The sequence below is a fragment of the Corapipo altera genome, unplaced genomic scaffold, assembly GCF_003945725.1.
Source record: "Corapipo altera isolate COAL_440 unplaced genomic scaffold, ASM394572v1 61411, whole genome shotgun sequence".
Taxonomy (NCBI): Eukaryota; Metazoa; Chordata; class Aves; order Passeriformes; family Pipridae; genus Corapipo; species Corapipo altera.
In genome coordinates, this window is record NW_020884875.1 from 9,708,873 (window position 1) to 9,728,432 (window position 19,560).

At 39.2% G+C, this 19,560-nt stretch overlaps 1 protein-coding gene across 10 annotated transcripts in view; it reads left to right on the forward strand.

Moving 5' to 3' along the window:
• Positions 1-19,560, forward strand: part of MAST4 (microtubule associated serine/threonine kinase family member 4) — a 300,551-nt gene extending 280,991 nt beyond the window's left edge. For all 10 annotated transcript variants that reach the window (XM_027634973.1, XM_027634974.1, XM_027634975.1 and 7 more), the window contains 10 exons: positions 2,829-2,951; positions 3,199-3,311; positions 5,135-5,262; positions 5,365-5,597; positions 7,293-7,493; positions 8,765-8,994; positions 9,413-9,535; positions 11,426-11,562; positions 12,225-12,406; positions 13,257-19,560. In XM_027634973.1, the coding sequence (XP_027490774.1) occupies positions 2,829-2,951; positions 3,199-3,311; positions 5,135-5,262; positions 5,365-5,597; positions 7,293-7,493; positions 8,765-8,994; positions 9,413-9,535; positions 11,426-11,562; positions 12,225-12,406; positions 13,257-17,128 (5,342 nt within the window). In that variant the 3' untranslated portion in view covers positions 17,129-19,560. The remainder of the gene's footprint in view (positions 1-2,828; positions 2,952-3,198; positions 3,312-5,134; positions 5,263-5,364; positions 5,598-7,292; positions 7,494-8,764; positions 8,995-9,412; positions 9,536-11,425; positions 11,563-12,224; positions 12,407-13,256) is intronic.

The following is a 19,560-nucleotide window of genomic DNA, read 5'->3' on the forward strand; positions in this document are numbered from 1 at the left end:
TATAACCCAGACTCTGAGTATTATTGACTTGGTCCCAAATGACATATCTTCCTTTGGCTTCCTTTGGGATGTGGTGATGTGACTGAGATTAATGAACTGCATGTCTCTCCTTGAATGTCTGAGACGTATGTGAACAACCCTTATGCTTCTCTGTAACTCATGGTCTGGAGTAAGTGGCATCTAGCAAAGTTTGTTGTAGTCTCTTGCCCCATGATGAACAAGTTAAGAGTGAGGAAAGTGTCGTGCCTCAGTGGATTCTCCACTTGCTGCTTTCCTCTCCTGCAGAGGGCACCACTGCCAAAGACAAAATGAAAATTCACAACTAGTTTTATTCCCTTGTCTTAAGTATATTGTTTCCAGGCATTGGTTCATTGCCAGGATGCTTTTTCCAGGTAAACACAGTGTTTATTCAAGACTGCCACCCTGTGAGAGGCTGGGCCAGAACTGGATTGCAAATTCTGCCTCTGTTGCTAGAGCGGATTGAGAAAGTGAATTGACTAGAATGAGTCTGGTTTAACTACTGAAATGGTCAGTGCCACCCCATGGAGCACCTCTGGTGCTCATTTAGGGACTGATGTCTTTGAAGTGTTTGGTCTTTGTAAGAGCTGGCAGTCTGAAGAAAGAAATCAAGCAACCATTTCTTTGAAGCATGGGGTTTAGAAATTTCAGCAAAGTTGTGGGTTCTTTGTGTTAGAAGCAGCTCACAGAAATGGAGGCTGCAGTGATTGGTCCCACAAGGGCACTGAAAAATAGCACAGTTTATCCCAGGTTCCATCATGCATTTCTATTTATTACATATTAGCAAGCTGCATAACACTTCATGAAAATTGTAATTGTTTATTTGCTCAGGAGACCTGAGTGGCATAGGCAAGTTGAAGGAAGAAAGATAGGTACTAGTTTTGAAGAAGGAAAATGACATTAAAAATACTTCTTTGGGTTTGGAATGTCTGATACCAATCAAGAATTATAAAATTCTGATGTAATATCCCATTATTGTGCTCAGAGAAATACTCAGTCCTTAGCTAGTGACTTATGAGGAGATGTGATTTTGGTCTCCTTTGGGAAGATTTGGCTTGTGTGAATTTTTCCCTGGTGCAATCAGAAGAGAACCCAACCTAGAAATCCTAACACTGACTTAGAAACCAATCATGGAGGTTTTACATTTTTTCTATGGCTCCCTCCTTGCTTGATATTCAGAAGTACACGAGCTGTATCAATGGGCTGGATTGACTCTGGTTACCCACCAGGTACCCACCAAGCTGCTCTGTCCCTGTCCTCCTCAGCTTGATGGGAGGAGAAAATACGCGAAGGCTCATGGGTTGAGATAAGGAAAGGGAGTTACTGTCATGAGCAAAGCTGACTCAACTCAGGGAAGTTAATTTATTGCCAATTAACAATGGAGTAGGATAATGAACAATAGGAACAAATCTGAAAACACCTTCCCTTCACCCCTCACTTCTACCTCACTTCTACACCTTCACTCCTCTGAGTGCTTTTCTTCTCCCTCTGAGCAGAGCAAGAGACAGGAAATGGGGGTTGGTCTCTGCTGCTCCTTCCTTGTCATGCTTTTCCTGTGCTCCAGTGTGGGTCCTTTCTGTGGGTTGCAGTCCTTCAGGAAAAGACTGCTTCAGCATGGATTCCCCATGGGGTCACAAATCCTGCCAGCAAACTTGCTCCAGTGTGAGCTCCACAGGGCCACAGGTCCTGACAGGAGCCTGCTCCAGCAAGGCCTTTTGCATGGGATCACAGTCTCCTTTGGGCATCCACCTGCTCTGGTGTGGGGTCCTCCATGGGCTGCAGGGGCACAGCTGCCTCACCGTGGTCTTCACCACGGGCTGCAGAGGAATCTGTGCTCCAGCACCTGAAGCATCTCCTGCCCTTCCTTGTGCGCTGACCTTGATGTCTGCAGGGTTGTTCATCTCACCTGTTCTCACTCCTCTCTTCTGGCTGCTGTTGTGCAGCAGCCTTTCCCTTCTTAAATACATTATCCCAGGTCATGCTGATTGGCTGGTGGTGGGTCATTCTTGGAGCTTGCCGGCATTGGCTCTTTTGGCTGTAGAGGAACGTTCTGGCAGCTTCTCACAGAAGCCACCTCTGCAGCACCCCCCCTTACTAAAACCATAAACCAAATATACGTAAACCAAATCCATTCAAGCTGGCAGCAGGTTTTGCTGCTGCAGGTTATTTGTTCAGTTTTTAGAATTAGATAGATGCTTGTTAATGACATCATTTCCCATCTTCCCAGGACAAAATTTCCAGTATTCCATTATGTTCTTGGAATTGTTTTTTAACTTAAAACTAGTGTAATTGTTTAACACACATTACAACAAGCAGGCAGTAATCAATGAGAAGATAAATGATAAGATACTTCCTATAGAATTGTGTATTACTGCCATGAAACACTGAAAGGGTCTCTAGGTCAGCAATAATATTTATATTGAGCAACTATTAAGAATAATTCTGGATTATTTTATAACTTGTGCTTACTAATCTAGTGCACATATTTATATTTTTGTAACTACTGCTACGTTTGATGATTCTGACTAATGTGTAGTTGACAGAAATATCCAGAAAAAATGAAAATGTTAGAAGGGGGAAAATGATAAAACAGTGCCACCACTGTTAAAGAAACAACCACAACGAAACAGGGACAGGGAGGATCTCAGACAGGTGTAGGGTATTCAAATGGAGATGGGTAGTAGATGTTCATGCATACAGCAATGACAATGCCTTTCCATGATTATTTGTGTTATTGGCCAGAGGTTTAGTTCAGTTTATGTCAGAGGATTTGATGTGGGTAGCTCAGTGTTTTTCTCTGGTTCCCCCAGGTGGTGCATATGAAGTAAAGCAGCATCAGTTCTTCAGGAGCCTTGACTGGAATAGTTTGCTGAGGCAGAAGGCAGAATTTATTCCACAGTTGGAGTCTGAAGATGACACAAGTTATTTTGACAGTAGGTATTTCATGGTATTAAGTAAAAATGATGAATGCCATGTTTACATAATCACTGTCTTTATAGACTCTTGATTACTGCTTTTAAAAGCCCCTTTATCAGAATCACTGGCAACTTGCAGTTTCACTGGTGGATTGACATTTCAGCAGAAATAATCTTAAGAATAAAATTAGACTCTGATGTAATATTTAAGCTTGGTATCTATTCTTCCTGATAAATTCAGATACTTTATTTCCCTTGTCTGTAGCTCGTTCTGAGAAATATCACCATATGGAAACAGAAGAAGAAGATGATACCAATGATGAAGATTTTAATTTGGAGATAAGACAGTTTTCCTCATGTTCACACAGATTTTCAAAAGTAAGTAAAAATTCTGTAATCTTAGTATATATGGTGTACATAAACATTTTTCAACTTCCACAGAGTTTGGAAATTATAAATATACAAGAGGTGAATAGGGCATTGTTTTTCAAGAAACAGTGAAGTTAACTGAAATTGGGCAAGAATACAATGAGTAACAGTAAATCAAAACATGGGAAGATTCTGTAAGAAAGTTAATTCTTGAATCTTTAAGATATTAATGGAAAATTATATAAATATGATAATATTTTCTGTAGAAAATTCATGATGGCTTAACAGAAAATTTAGGGGAAATGTTCTGTTAAATGCTAATACATGTTCTTTACATTGGTTTTCCTGTACATAGTTTTCATGTTGCTCCAGTTGTGTCCCGGGTATCTTGCAGATGCTAGCATAACAAAGATTACAGTGTTACCCTATAGTAGCTATTAATTTAATGACATTAGACTGAAGGAGAAAAGCAAAGTGGTGCTTGGCATGTGTTTTGGTCCAGGAGAATTGTGGATTTGAGGGAGTGATTTGAGTGCTCTGAATTGAAGATAAAACTGCAGTAGAGGTGAGAGCTACTTGTTGCTGGTCAGAGCACACTAGTAGTAGCAGAGGGACCATGCTCAGGAAATACAGTGAAGAATAGATTGACAGGAAATGGTAGATGTGGAATACCTAATGAGTGAACTTTTAATCTTAACATAGCATCCAGCAGTGATTTTCAAAAGCCTTCTATTTCAAAAGTTTATTTAATCTATTTTAGGAGGTGTTTAAAGGTATTTGGAGTGTCTGTATTTGTATCTTATTTGTCTTGGGTTATGCTTTAATAAATTGGTGGATTTTATGCTGTCTGTGTTCTGTCTGTGATAGCATGGAAGAGCAGGGATAGGAATTGTGGTTATGTTCATTCTGTGTAAACTCCATAAATTGAGTTGGTAGTACGTTTCAAATTCAGATACTGGAAAATGATTTTGTGTCTTTGGAGACATCTCTCTTAGATGACAGGCAGTGGACACAGACTGAGAGACGGGAAGTTCTGTCTGAAGACAAAGAAACATTTCTTTACTTGGTGGAGTCTCTGTCCTTGGAGATCTTCAAAAGCTTCTTAACGTGTTCCTTAGCAACCAGGTGTAGGTGACCCTGCTTGTGCAGAGGGGTTGGACAACATGACTTACAGAGGTCCCTTCCAACCTTGTTCTGTCGTTCTGGGAACTTCTGTCCTTCTGAAGGCTCTGTTACACAGTAATTGTTTGATTGGTTAATATTATGTCATTGCACCTCTGCATGTATCTCTCAGACTGTGTGCTGTTTGTCAGCGAAGCAAATAACAGGCTTCCAGTGATCAGAGTTCATTTTAATAAAGCATGTATTTATTCTTAAATTCAAGTACATTCGGATTGTTTTTTCTGCTTTCCCCATCTGACTGGTAGATACTAAGACAGTTTCTTGGGCATTAGGGCTTTTTGATCTCGCTTGGCTTTATGGTTGTGAATTAATGTGCATTAATCCTGTGACTGAGAATGGCCAAGGCTGTGGATTTTGTTTGTACTGTTTTGGTTCACACTGTGACATGAGGAGCAAACTGATTAATTCATGAGAACAGGCTGTATTTGTGTATTCATATGTGAGGAGCCAAGAAAGCAAAATAGGAAGGCATTTTAAGAACATAAACTCCTGAAAATTTAAAAAGGTTCAAGAAGCTTGAACTCTGCACTCTGAAATACTGTATAAGCATTTAGAATCATGGAATCATAGATACTGCATATCTTTTTTTGTATCAAATTTATGTCAGTGATTAATTGCTTTTTTTGGGGGGGGTTTTTTGTCTATAATAGGTTTTTAGTAGTATAGATCGAGTCAGTCAAACACAAGGTGAAGATAAGGAAGATGCAGGAGACAAAACAAAAAATGTAACATTGCCTTCTGTGGAATCTTTAAGCTGGAGTTCAGAATATTCTGAAATGTAAGTAGGAGGAGGTGCTGGCATGGGTCTACATCCTGCTTGCCAGGTAGCAGGCCTCCTCATCTCAGTAACTGCATGAGAGTTTGCTTGTTTTTAATGCAGACAACAAATATCTACATCCATCTCCTCTGAGACTGAGAGTAGCCGGCAGCAACACAGTTCAGGTCTGCTTCCAAAGTTGTCTATATCAGCTGAGAGAGTACAGGATGATTCCACCAGCTCAGTGGGACTCCGGGAGGACCAGGAAAAGTCTGCATTTGTGAACGATGAAATAGTGCAAGATGAACCCGAAGTAACCACTCCAGCAAGTACAATCAGCAGCTCCACGCTATCAGGTAATTGGCAGTGGGTCTCTTGACTGATTACACGAGAAACAGTAACAGGCTTTCTTTGTTTGGCACTAGCATTCATCAGAACTGTTTTTAAAAAAAGTTTTAAAAAACAGAGATCTGGTTTGGGCTAAGGTTTGAGTTTATAAAATCCCATATGAGAATATGGGAAAGTTTCAGCATTTTTGGAAACTACATCATTTGGTGTCCCTCCTCTGACTCTGGAGGGTTGCTAGGCAAGTGAACAAAACAGTGGCTTGACCATAGAACCTTTGCAGGATTCTTTTGTGAAGAAAAGGACTCTTTAGCACTTAAAGCACTATATTTGTATCTTTCCTCACTGAAGTTTGTGATCTTTGTTCATCATGGAGTCTGCCATATTGCTGTTCTCTGACATGCGGTGCTACACCACTGTGTGTTTTTAATTAAGGTATCTCAATGATGTACACCTTTCAGAACTTGGTAGAGTTTTCTGTGACTTGTGGAAGTCACTTTTGTCATTACAAATCTGGGAAGGAGTGTTGCAAACCATTCCCTACTTAATTATTTTATTTGCTTTATGCATCCCTCACCCTGCTCAAGTATTTGCTTGCATTTCAGTAGGCTTCAGGACCTTAGTGTCTTGTCTACACGTCTGCCTCTCTTCAGCTTATTTCTCTTTTATATCTTACTGAGTTTTTTTCAAGATACATCTTTCTGTTCCCATATTCCTAATTTCCCATGTAGTCCACATTCTCCTTCCCCTTCCTTCTTTCTGTTTATGGAGAAGAAAATTTCCTCAGGCTCATCCATTTCCTTCCCTCATCTAAAACCTTGACCTTGATTGTACAGTATCCCAAGTCTTGCTTACTATCCCTCTACACCATGTTATGGTGTTGACATTAGCACAGAATTGCAATGGTGACTCAGACCATGTGATCCTTTTTTCACTTATCAGTTACACTTGAGAGTAATTTCATTTTGCTGTGGTCCTTTTGCTAATGGATATTCAGTGACCTTAAAGGAATACTAGGAACTGTTGCTATGTCTTTAAACAGCTGACATATGTGTGGTGCATGTTGATAAGGTCATACAGACTTTCTGTGACAAGTTTGAGTTTTTGATGAAAACTTGTGCAAGTTGTTCACGTGGCACAAGGCCTTTATTTTCATTGTTTGAAATGTTGTGATCCTTTTTCTGTTCCCTGTTGTGGGAGTTCGTTACCTATGATAGACTAAGACCAATGTGGTTGTAATACTGAGTTTAGTGGTGCTTGGTATGTTTCTCCTTGTGATAGAAAACCACCCATATAATAAAAGCAAAAGTTAATAATTAAAAAAAATTACACTTAATATTTTAATTATTTTAGAAAATTTGTTAGGGTCATAGCAACTTATGTAGAATTGCAGCCTTTTCTTTACTTTAGAAGGAGTTTACATGAAAAATAAATGTATGATTAAGCTCTGCGAGTGCTGCATTTTGAAATAGAAGACTTGCTTAAGCTTTTTTGTCTTATTTTACTTTAATCAGTGACTACATAAACCTGTTGCTTCAATACATTCTGTTAAACTGTATGCTTCTGTAAGTCTGGAAGAATTACTTAGATTTCTGTAATGTAGTTCTATGAATTTGTTAACAGAAAAATTTGTATCCCACAATTGTACCATTCCCCCTTCCTGCCCCCCAGTTTTCCCTCAATTTGTTTATCCCTACTTCATACAGTTGGCAGTTTCTCAGAACACTTAGATCAAATAAATGGAAGAAGTGAGACTGTGGACAGTGCGGATAACTCTTCAAAGCCAGCTGGTGAAGCTGCATCTCATATTGCTCGTCAGCGATTGGGAAGCACAGAGAAAAAGAAGATCTCTGGAAAAGTCACGAAGTCCCTTTCTGCAAGTGCTTTGTCCCTCATGATCCCAGGAGGTAGAGATAAATACTTTTAGTCAAAATATTATGACATACACAATATTATGGTGGTTTATGACACAAACGCAAGATTTTGGAGAGTCCAGAATGGATTCTGTGTCACACATTTTTGTTTCTCTTATTCACTCGCATGACTAGATGGTGCAGTCTTGTCAGCAAGTTACAGTGGTCACATTACAGCTAAGGGGCCTTCTCTGACAGCCAGAAATGTAACTTAGTGGTGACTACTTTGTTTGACTGTGTGCATGGACAGCAGGATGCAACTTCAGTCCTTGGTCCATCCAACAGCAGGGTTGTAGCTTAAGTTTTAACTAGCTCTCTGTGTATAACTCCAATAATGGATGTTTGTTACAGCAGTGCATTCAGGATCACTAGTTATCTCTCGTCCTGCATAAGAAAAGCTGATAAGCAGGAGAGCAGTATCACAAGAGCAGAAATAGCATGTAGGCTTCTACATGTACTGTGTTGACTCAGATGAAGTGCTCAAAATTTGGAGCCAGAAATAATGCTGTAAGTAAGTGGAAGTGTAACAGTGGTATTGAGTGTTTTCACATGAAGCAAAGGTGCTTTACTTTTTCATGGTTCAGAATTAAAGTCCAGACTTCCCAAATGGGTACAATTCTATTCACATTTGCACAAAGATGAGCACATAGTGCATTTATAACAATAAAATAAAATTAAGTTGTAATTGCTACTGTTGTTGCAAGAAACTCTTGTGGTCTTACATGATGTAGCAGAATGCAGAAATGGAGGCTTGGTACAAGAATTACTGTCCTAGGTACCAAGTACATACTGTGGTTTACTTGCAGTAGTCTTTATCTGTATCTATATGTAGCTGAAATGAAGAAAACAGCTAGCAATTTGTTAAGCACTGCTGGGATGATTTGGGATATGGTTTTGAGTGTACTCACAGTAACATCTGCTACCAAACTCTGCTTTTCTTTTCATTAACATTTGTTAGGAAAAGGCTGAGAATTGTTCTTACAAATTTAGCAATGAGTCTGTTTCCTGTCCAAAAGGGAAAACGCAGTCTACGTGTAGCAAGTAAACCTTGCATTAAAAAATACAGTTTACACTACAGGGAAAAAAAATCAGTTCTAATATCTGGTTGTTGGTTAAACTTCTCATTCACTAATATGCACACCAGGGGAGGAGGAGAAGTTGTTTATACAAAGAAAATGACATATTTTGACACAAAAGTGTCATGAAACTAAGCAAACTTTGTATGTGCTCAGGATGTATTCTAATAGGCGGATTTTTTCTTACAGATATGTTTGGTGTTTCTCCTTTGGGAAGTCCTATGTCTCCTCATTCCTTATCATCGGATCTTTCATCATCCCGAGATTCATCTCCCAGCCGTGATTCATCAATTGCTTCTGCAAGTCCTCATCAACCGATTGTAATTCACAGTTCAGGAAAAAAGTATGGCTTCACCATCCGAGCCATCAGGGTTTACGTGGGTGACAGCGATATCTACACTGTGCACCATATTGTTTGGGTAAGATAATAGTTTGGTTTTTTGACAATACACAACCACAGAAAACTGTAATGGTTTATTCACTCTTTTTTGGTACTTGTGACATCTGTTTGTTGACAATTACTGTATAAATCATTATATACCAAGCAATTTTCCACCCCTTCTATCATACCTGAAAACTGCCCTGCTGTACAGAGCTTTCTTAACACCAGTAGCAACAAACAGTGTTTCAGTGAGCTTTGAAACCATTCCAGCCCCATCTAAAGTTTGAGTAAGTAGTTGATGGTGGATATATTTTTCTTCTTTTATATAACTTAGCAAGTTTCTTCATTGCCAACTAGTTTTATAGAAAAGAGTTCATTAAACAAAGTTACTCTTGAAGGTATAAAGGTTAAAGGGAGTTTATTTTCTGTATATTCTCTTCGTCTTGGTTTTTCAGAATGTGGAAGAAGGAGGTGCGGCTTACCAGGCAGGTTTAAAAGCTGGAGACCTGATTACTCATATCAATGGAGAGCCAGTTCATGGTCTTGTTCATACGGAAGTTATTGAGTTGTTGTTAAAGGTAACTCTTGGACAACTGGGATACAAAGTGATTGCTGTTTTCACCAATGATTGAGGAGTTACATTTGTTTCCTTGAGATTAGTTACTAGATTTTATGGTTGTTGGAAGTACAAACTCTAATCTGCTATTACCACAGATCTGGAGAAAGGTCAATTATTTTCATATATCCTGCTATGATATATGAAAATATATCTCTGAATATACGAAATATATGAAAATATTTCTCTGCCACAGCCTGGCACTGATTCTGCAATAGCTGAAGTAAATTCGAGGCAGTGACACAAAGAGATGTCTGTCTTTCATAAAACTTAACATTTTCAAGGACTTGCTTCAATGCCTACATGTTTATCAGGTAATTCAGGCTTCTGATAATTATGATACTTATCATTTTGCATTTTAAAGCAAAATCAGTGAGAAAAAATAAAAATAAAGAATATGAAATATTTTGTTGCCTCCTACATGGGAGCTTGCCTTCCTTAATCTTTGGGCCCAAAATGTTTTTTTTCTAATATATATATATATATATATATATATATATATATATATATATATATATATATATATGAGACAATATATATAGATGTCTGACATATATATGAGACATATATGTATGTATCTGACAGAGCTTCTTTGATTAACGAAATTCTCATCCTGCAGCTGGACTTTTATGAATAATCTGTCACATTTTTCTCTTGTGGAGAGGTCTATCCTATTGGAAAATTATATTTTTTCCCTTGAAAACAAACAAACCCCTTCAACTTTTCTTAATGAACTTTTCTTAATTGAGTAGTGTCTTAGCTTTTCTCTGTAGCTTATAGATACAGCTCATGCTGTAGCTTTTCAGCATAGGCTAATGTAGGTCAGAAATACTTTAGACAGCTGTATATTTACTTCCTATATTATTAACAATTTATGGTGTAACATGCATGTCAAAGGGAGTACCCAGTTGTAAAAGAAGTCAAAAAAAGCACTGGAAGGCAGTGAAGGAGTAGGGAAATATAAAGAACTGAGGAAAGACACAAAATATACTTTTCCTGAAGTCTTTATTTTCTTTCTCGGAAACTAGCAGGAACTTCCAGGTTTTACAAGAAGTGTAGGAGAAAATTCTGTAAATTCAGGCAGTTAGGTATGCAGTTGTTGTGAGATACAGAAAAAGACACAACAATCCTATTCACTACTTACAAGAGTTAAACTCAAAACAAGAGATCATTGTTTATCCAAATGGGCTGTATCATAAATTAATTTAGGTTATTGAAATTTCTTTGAAAAGAAGTTCACTGTAGTGGTTTGCAGTGCTGAGCAGGAGATATCGATTATTGAAACATAAAATCAGCAGAAAATACCTATCTTATTTATTGAGTAATCCATTTGAGCAATCAGTGCTAAAAAGCTTAGCTTAATTATATTTGTTATCTCTTTTGAACAAGATAAAAGGATGGTTTGGGATTGACAATGAAGATTTTATTTTTCTCCTCTATTTCATCATTGTAACTGTTGGTATCCCGAGACATGAACGGCCAGTGAATGGACCACTGCACAGTTACGCCTGTTCTTTGTGGGATTGCTTCTGTAGAAGCTTTCATCTTGAAAATTACGGTCTTGGTCAATCCTTGGTCTCCTTCTGTCCAGCTAAAATTATGGGAATTTCTCCTTATTCTGAAGCTGGCATGGAGGAGATTAGGAAATATGGCAAAATTTGAGAACTTCCCAATCATCATTTATTTGACGTGCCCAGCAATGTCTGCATAGGGTTCCCTGCACTAATAGCTCTTACTCTGATGCTGGAGTTCTTTTTGCATTCACGTTTGTGGCGTAGATTCAATTCAAGGCCAAGTTGTCTTCTGTTAGACATATTCCTCACACTTAAAGCATCTTCCTTTATTTTGACAGAGTGGTAACAAAGTCTCAGTAATGACAACTCCTTTTGAAAACACTTCCATCAAGACAGGACCTGCCAGGCGAAACAGCTACAGGAGCCGAATGGTCAGACGCAGTAAGAAGACCAAGAAGAAGGAGAGTTTAGAGAGGTGAGTAATCCTTTGCTTTCATGATGAAGGCAGGTACATAACAATACATTTAAAATATGAAGTTAATGCAGTTTTCTCTCTTGTCTTCAACGTAGGTTTATCTTCTTCTCTGAGATTCTGTGGCCTTCTAATCTTGTTTTGCCTAAACTAGATCTGCTAAAATAACCTCTAAAAATTTTGCATGGTACATATATAGATATGGAGGAGAAAGTGAATAACTGAGATTACATCTTAATTTGGTTTATCTTTTTGTACTTGTTTAATTAAACTTCATAGTGCTAAGTTTTTGAACATTTTTAGTTGGCTGATAAGTTTAGGTGTACTTTGTAAATAAATACTTTATAGATATTCCTTCAGTTTTGGTGGGTTCCTAAATTATGAAAATGAAAATTTATACTCGTAAGGAGCTAATTGTTCCTCTGAAAAACTGTAAGTAAATTTTAATGTGAATAGATTTAGTTACAGTATCTATCCCACCTATAAGCAAATCAGAATGTTTTCTGAACTTCATGCTCTGCAGTGTGGTTTGCTTTCATATAAAGATAGATTTAGTATTTTCATAATAGGAGAGGGAACCAAGAGCTTGCAAGAGTTTTTCCTGTAGTAATAGTATTTTCTGTGCATCTTAACTTACCATTAATGCTGTGCTTTTTTCACACAAGGAGAAGATCTCTCTTTAAAAAGCTGGCAAAGCAGCCCTCGCCTCTTCTTCATACCAGCAGAAGTTTTTCCTGCCTGAACCGATCCCTTTCTTCTGGGGAGAGTTTGCCTGGGTCTCCAACCCACAGCTTGTCTCCTAGATCTCCTACCCCAAGCTACCGTTCCACTCCTGATTTTCCATCAGGTGAGTTTGGAGGAGTGGAGGGCAGAGGAAAAGGACTTTAAGGGTACTGTACATTCTGTGAACAGATCAGATACACTCTGCTGAAAGTAGTCAGCTCTGGCAAGCATGATCATTGAACAGCTGGTTTCTGTCTAGAATAGGGAAAGAAAAACATTCCTGATGCAAAATCAAAGGTGTTTTTATGATACAGAAGCACATAAAAGGAATTGTCTGTTCAAAGTTTGTCCCAGCATTTAAATCTCAGTCCAGTGGCTGTAAATTGAATAACAGACAATCCCAATTTGCAGCAAATGGGGGAATCTTGCCTAGGAGAGGCTAACTGATAAAAGGGTGAAACTGAGGGAAGTTGCTGCATAATGGAACTAGCATGGAAACTCATGAAGGCAGATTATTGCTGAAAAGATTGTCTGAGTGCTGAAATATGCATTTTTCTGGCTCTTAGGAGCCTGCCCCTTTTTCCTGTTTTACTTCTATCACAATTGAAGCGTATACTAGAAGTTGACTGCTGTTGTACAATCCCTTGGCAAAGGTAAATAATCTGGAAAGCTTTGATCATTGCTTTGAAGTGGCAGAAAGCATTAGCTGTTCTATTTAAGTAGAAGGAAGAGATAACTGAAAGGGGATGATGGAAGAGGGGAAAAGGGAGAAATAGCAACATAATTGGAATGATGCGGGGTTTGGAGCCCAGCCACTTAAAACCCTGCAGATTTTGGAACACTGTGGCAGGAGATGGAATAGGACTTTTTTTTCTGTTTCTCATTGAACATTTAGACAGAAGATTGAAATTAGAAGATTGAAAAGGTCTTCCTATTCTTATGTTTGCTTGTTTGGGGATTTTGTTCTTTTGTAGGTACTAATTCTTCCCAGAGTAGCTCCCCTAGTTCAAGTGCTCCCAATTCTCCAGCTGGTTCAGGACACATAAGACCCAGCACCCTTCATGGCTTGGGTCCAAAGCTTGGAGGGCAAAGATACAGATCAGGAAGACGCAAATCAGCTGGCAGCATTCCCCTCTCTCCTCTTGCACGAACACCTTCTCCGACACCCCAGCCAACATCTCCTCAGCGATCTCCATCACCATTGCTGGGACATTCTCTTGGAAATACAAAAATAGCTCAGTCTTTTCCTAGCAAAATGCACTCACCTCCAACTATTGTAAGGCATATCGTCAGGCCAAAGAGTGCAGAGCCACCAAGATCTCCACTGTTAAAGAGAGTCCAGTCTGAAGAGAAACTTGCACCCTCTTACGGCAGTGATAAGAAACACTTATGTTCACGAAAACACAGTCTGGAAGTGACCCAGGAAGAAGTGAATAAAGAATTATCTCAAAGGGAAGTAACTCTTCAGAGCTTGGAGGAGAATGTATGTGATGTGCCATCACTCACACGAGTCAGGCCTGCAGAGCAGGGCTGCTTGAAACGACCCATCTCCCGAAAACTAGGTAGACAAGAATCCATTGATGAGCTAGACAGAGAGAAGCTGAAGGTCAAGGTAGTAATGAAAAAACAAGATTTTGCTGAAAAAGCAAATACTGCTATACATGAACCCAGCCATGAACCAGAAAGTGCCAATACCTTAAGACTGGAAGAAAAAGACAAAAAAACATTCCAAAAGGTATTAGAAAGATCAAATCAGTTTGAAACAAAAATTGTTGCTTTGGAGACCCAGTCAGCTGGTACCATACTCAAAGACACCCTTCAAAAGAATGCAAACTTGAGATCAAATGATGGTGTTGCTTTAGATGCACAGATGTTGTGTCATGGCCCTCCCCCTAATGAACTCAGTCATATTTCTTATGACTTCAAAAGAATTTCTCCTCCATGTGCACTGCAGGATGTGTTACCTCAGTCCTCTGACAGAATGCTAAGTGGAAAGGGAGAAAACACAGATAAAATTGTACCAACAAAAGAATTTGCCAAATTTGAAAGATTAGATGGTAAACTTGCAAATATTGATTATCTCAGAAAAAAAATGTCCATTGAAGAAAAAGATGACAGTGTCTGTCCAGTGCTAAAACCCAAGTTGACATCTAATGTTCACGAATGCCTTCAACTTACTACAGGCAGACCCATGAACATACAGCAGGACTCCGCTGTATTTGCAGATAGTAGAGCATTTATTAGCAGTGCACATGCTGCCCAGATTAACTCAGTTTCTTTTGTTCCTCTCAAGACCTTGAGTGGCCGAGCAGATGTGAGTGTGGAAAAATCAGCCCTTATTTCCACTGATGCTCCTGTCAGAAAAAGTCCATCAGAATATAAACTTGATGGGAGGTCTGTTTCCTGTCTGAAGCCAATAGAAGGCACACTAGACATTGCGTTGCTTTCTGGGCCACAAGCTTCAAAGACTGAACTGCCTTTGTGTGTGCTACCAGAAGGACAGAGCACCAGCAGTGATGGGGAATCTTCTAAACCCCTAGTGCCACAAGGGAGTGGTGGGAAGGCAGAAATGGTCTGTCAGAAAGAGCAGTTGTTAAGCTACTCAAAATCTGGCAAAGTCAACATAGCAGAGCCTCAGGTTCTGCACACAGGCAAGGGTTCTCCAAATCCACCAGTCATCCCTGTGGCTGCAGAAGCAGTGACAGAGAAAAAGGTTTCTAGTCCAGCTACTACAGGCAGTATTTCTGTTATTGAAGCTGTTCAAAAGAAAGATACCTCCCCTTCAAAACAGAAGGACAATTCAGTGGAGGCAAAGTCTTGTGTTACTCAAAGTGAGAGTGTTAAAACTACTCAAACGTACTCCAAACTTTCTGCTGTCCAAAGCACTCCTGAAAAAGCTGTAGTAAAAGAGAAACAAATACAAAAGGACTTGCCTACAAAACAGCCAGTAGCCCGGAGAGGTTGTGAGCCTGTCCCTGCAAAGGTGGAAGTGATCAGGGAATCATCTGTGAAGGTATCTACCTCAGATGTCCTCATAACAAGCTACTCCAAAAGCAATGAAAAAAGTTGTGCTGAATTTGCCATTCCACCTCAGATGCAAGGAAGAATGCAGTCAGCTGCCCCCAAGGCACAACCTAAGGATGGCAGAGAATCACTGAAACAGCTAGGAAAAGATGACAGCAGTGTTGTTAAAAGTTTTGTGGAAAGGGACATAATCAAGCAGAAAGTTGAATGTAAGAAGATTACCTCAGAGTCAAAGAGTGAAGCTCTTGTATCCAAATGGCCTGTGCAACCCTCAAGAGATTGCGATAATAAAACTGAGAAGTCTGCACCAGTTTCCTCTGTGCAGAAGGACAATGCCAAAGATTTAGGAAAGAAAGATCATAAACCACTCGCTGATACCAGGCTTCAAACTGCTGAGAGAGAACAGTCCAGCCAAGTTCCTCGGCAGCAACTTAACACTTCAGGCTCACCTGCTGTGAAAGACACAGTAAGCAGACACTGCACTGTAGAAGTTCATGTCGGTGTTCAAGAACACGTGAAACCTGCTGCCACCTGTGTGGAAAGCAGCACTAATAAACACAGGCTAGCCTCTGATACAAGTTCCTCTAAGTCTAAGTCCTTGGATAAACAGACATTGTCACAAAAACCATGCATTCCAACCATAAAAGAAAAAGAAACTGTTACTCAGTTGTCTGCCAGCTCCCGGAAGGATGGGAAACATGCCAGTAAAAATGTGCTAGATCACCTTCCTTCTGTTCCAGGCTCTTCAAGAAGAATGACCAGTGAAAATGTGGAGACTGAAAGGCCTGTGAGTTTGGGTCATGGTTCAGTCACCACCCTCCAAATGAGCAGCACCGCCCCTGACACCAAACCCAAATCCTCTGCTGTGGGCCCGTTACCAGCAGGCCTAGAGAGTTCTAAGCAAAGGCAAGAACCAGCAGGCTTGGGGGAATCTGCTGATCAAAAACAACTTCACTTCAGTGAAAAACAAACCACATCTCCAAAATTTTCCACTGTGAAAGACTGTCTCTTGTGGAACAAAGAGGCAGACAAAAATCCCAGTCATGAAATGATCTCTGCAGACAAAAGACCCGAAGGAAAAATATGCACTGACGCACTTTACGTTCAGCTTGACAGTGGGAAAGTAGAGCCCACCCTTTGTCTTTCAAACTGTGATGCCAGAGGGAAAGGAGCAGAAAAAGTGACCACAAGTAGCAAAAGCTCTCAAGATATAAAAGGGAAGGGACAAGTTAATCAGAAACAGCCAGAGGATGCAAACAAGCAGACTGCAATAAAACATTTGTCTGCTGCCAGCGGGCAGAGTTCTTATCGTGTGTCTACAATACCAGGAAAGCCGCTGACTTGTTCATCCAATTTCTCTGAGAGTAGGCAAGAAGTATCTGGTTTGTCTTCAGCCAAGAGTGATGCAATTTCAGCAAAGGTTAAAGCAGGCTCACCTGAGCTTCCTGCAACTTGCAAGGAACTAAATAAGAAAAGCACCTCTTCCACAGGGAGCAGTAAGGCAGAAATGGCTAAAAGTGTTTCATTGATGGCCTTGCACAGTGCCACTGTTGTAGCAGAAGCCCACCGCCCTACTTCGAACCTTGTGGGGAAACCTGGAAGTCAAGAAAAGCCTCTTTTTGTTAACACTGTGGATGTAAAAGGAAAAGACACCATTCTGGCTCAGCAGTCTGCTTCAAGAAAACAGAATGTAGGTAAAGATTTATCCAGGTCAGCAGCCACACCTGACCGCCCTAGTGCACTTTCAGACGACAAAGACTCAGCTCGGCAGCGTCGAGGAAAGGAAGCTTCGCGGAGCAATGCTCACAAAAAATCCTGTTAACTGTAAGACCCGGCAAGTGTGAATTCAACACTAGCTGAAACGATTTTAATATGTCGTACTGCCTTTAAACCAGCACTGTGTCGTGTGTTTGTGCTGCAAAATTTTCATGTCATTGAAGAAACAATACAAGGGGATATGTAAAGAGAGGACTTTTTTCAAAATGCCTTTCCAATTGAAACCGGTAAAACTGTTACCATATAGTATTTGTACAAAAATACCTTTACAGCCAAGAGCTGTTGAAGAAAATATTTCCTCTGTAAATACTTAGCGATGTGTTTGGGGGTTGAATGTAGCATATATACTTCACTGCTGGTTGCGTTGTTTCCTCTTTCCCTTTTTAAGATAGTTGCTTAGCCACTTATTTGCCATACTGAAATATGAAAACAAATTATTAAAACTCAGACCTGGCATGGACATGCTGAAGTATTGGTCTGACTGGAGAAAAAGAAAACCAGGCCACATTTTTACTTACTAAAAATCCTAGATAGAAGTTAAAAAAAATGCTAGTACAGAATAAATATGGTGACCTATTGTGAGTTTTTACATGTATTTTTAATAATTTGATTTTGATAGTACTGTACCTGGCTGACTGCTTCACCGGACCTAACACAAGACATAACTGCATCTCCCTACTGCACAAAACCTGATTAGAGTAGGTGTCCTTAAAGCTAAGGGAAGACCACTTAATTGTCAGGGCATCCCAGCAGGAGTTGTGTTCTGTGGTGAAATGGTGGTTCTTGTCTATTGGGAGTGTGTTCTGTGACCTTCACCTCAGACAAGGCTCTAACTCTCTGAAGCACATGTCACGTGCTCAGTTTTTGCTGCAATCCTCTCAAGTTCCTTGAGCTTTTTTAAATTCAGGCCCTTACAGTGTGAGGCACAAGTATAAGCACATGACTGGTAGTACTAGTATGTTCATCCCTGTTTTTAATACATTTAGAGAATATATATTATGGCATATAGGTCTGCATAGTTAGTGTCATAATGCTATAGCTCTTTTCTATTTTATGACAAGGTAAAAAGGAAAAAAAGCAGTTTCTGTAGTTTCAGTATCATATCTTCAAAAAAATTTAGGGTATCTGATACATTTTAATACATAGCTGGGGCCTTATGTTGTAGACTTAACTTGCTGTTTTTAGCAAGTAACTCTGGGTTTCACATTCATTTCTAAATGCATTAAGTAGCTCCACACATTTCATAACATAATCTTTTTATTTGTATGCAAAAAAGTTAAATACTGTAATTTCAAAAGAAGCATTTTGTAACAGGAACCCATTGGAGCTATTTGGTGCTAGAATGTTACTGTCTTTTTACTTTTGCTAAGCCTTATTTAAATTTTGTATACTGTGGAACATGTAGACTTTGTTAGTGTGGAGGTATTTGGTTTGTTTTGAGAGATGAAAGGTAAAGTTTGAAACATGTACAGAAGCACTACAAAATGCCCTTGCAGTAGCATGGGTTTTAATAATTGGGGATCAATAGAATGGTTGTTTTGCTTATTTCTGTTTTCTGTAACCACAGTAGAGTTAGGCCCCTACTTTTACACCAATGCTTACGGTTTGTCTTTCTGTCTCAAAAGCTAGAAAATTGTTCATAAAAGCACAGTGTAATCTTGGCTTGGAGACTTGTGTGACAATAGTGTGCAGAATTCATTTCCCTCTGCTGAAAACTTTATTGTACTGACGAATTGAGTTGGCTTACAGCAAAACTGTCAGGAAAAGCCAGTATCACAAACAACTTCTGATCTTTCATGTGGCACTAGAACATTCATACTGCCTTTCATGCATTCACAGAGGAGCTGGTGAGCAATGGATAATAATTTTTGAGAAGTTTAAAAAGAAAATGGTCTCAACATTTACAGTTCATCTGTGCTTTGGCAGTTACTGCAAATGAATGCTAATGCACTTCAAAATAACATTTCTGTCTGGAAGGTATTTCCTAGTTTACAGTCTCTGCATTTTTTAACAATCCTCTTGTTTCCTCTAAAGCACATCTAGCTTTTGTTTACAGTATACCTTTATGTATATTTTGTATAGTTCATTATCACTTCTGACAAATAAGTTCTTTGCATTTTGGAAGTGTAACAGTGCATAAGCTTGTGTTTATGTAGTACCTGTTTGTTGATGTTTACTTTACCAGTGAGCTGTTAAGAGATCCTCCTGCCTGTGTTCTTCTTGGTCAGTCTTAGTGTGATTGTAGATCTGATGTGTTCTTTTGTAGACTTCCTGCAGTAGAGTTCTCAGCTTACCAAAAAAAAAAAAAAGAAAAGAAAAAAAAAAAAAAGAAAAAATTGTTAGGGTCTGTGCAATAAAGTGTTTGCAGTCTTATTTTCTCTAAGAAACTCTTTATGGATGTCATAATTGTTATATATTGAACACAATTATTTATACTTATGCAGTTGCATAACATTGAAATAAAAATTCAGCATGAAA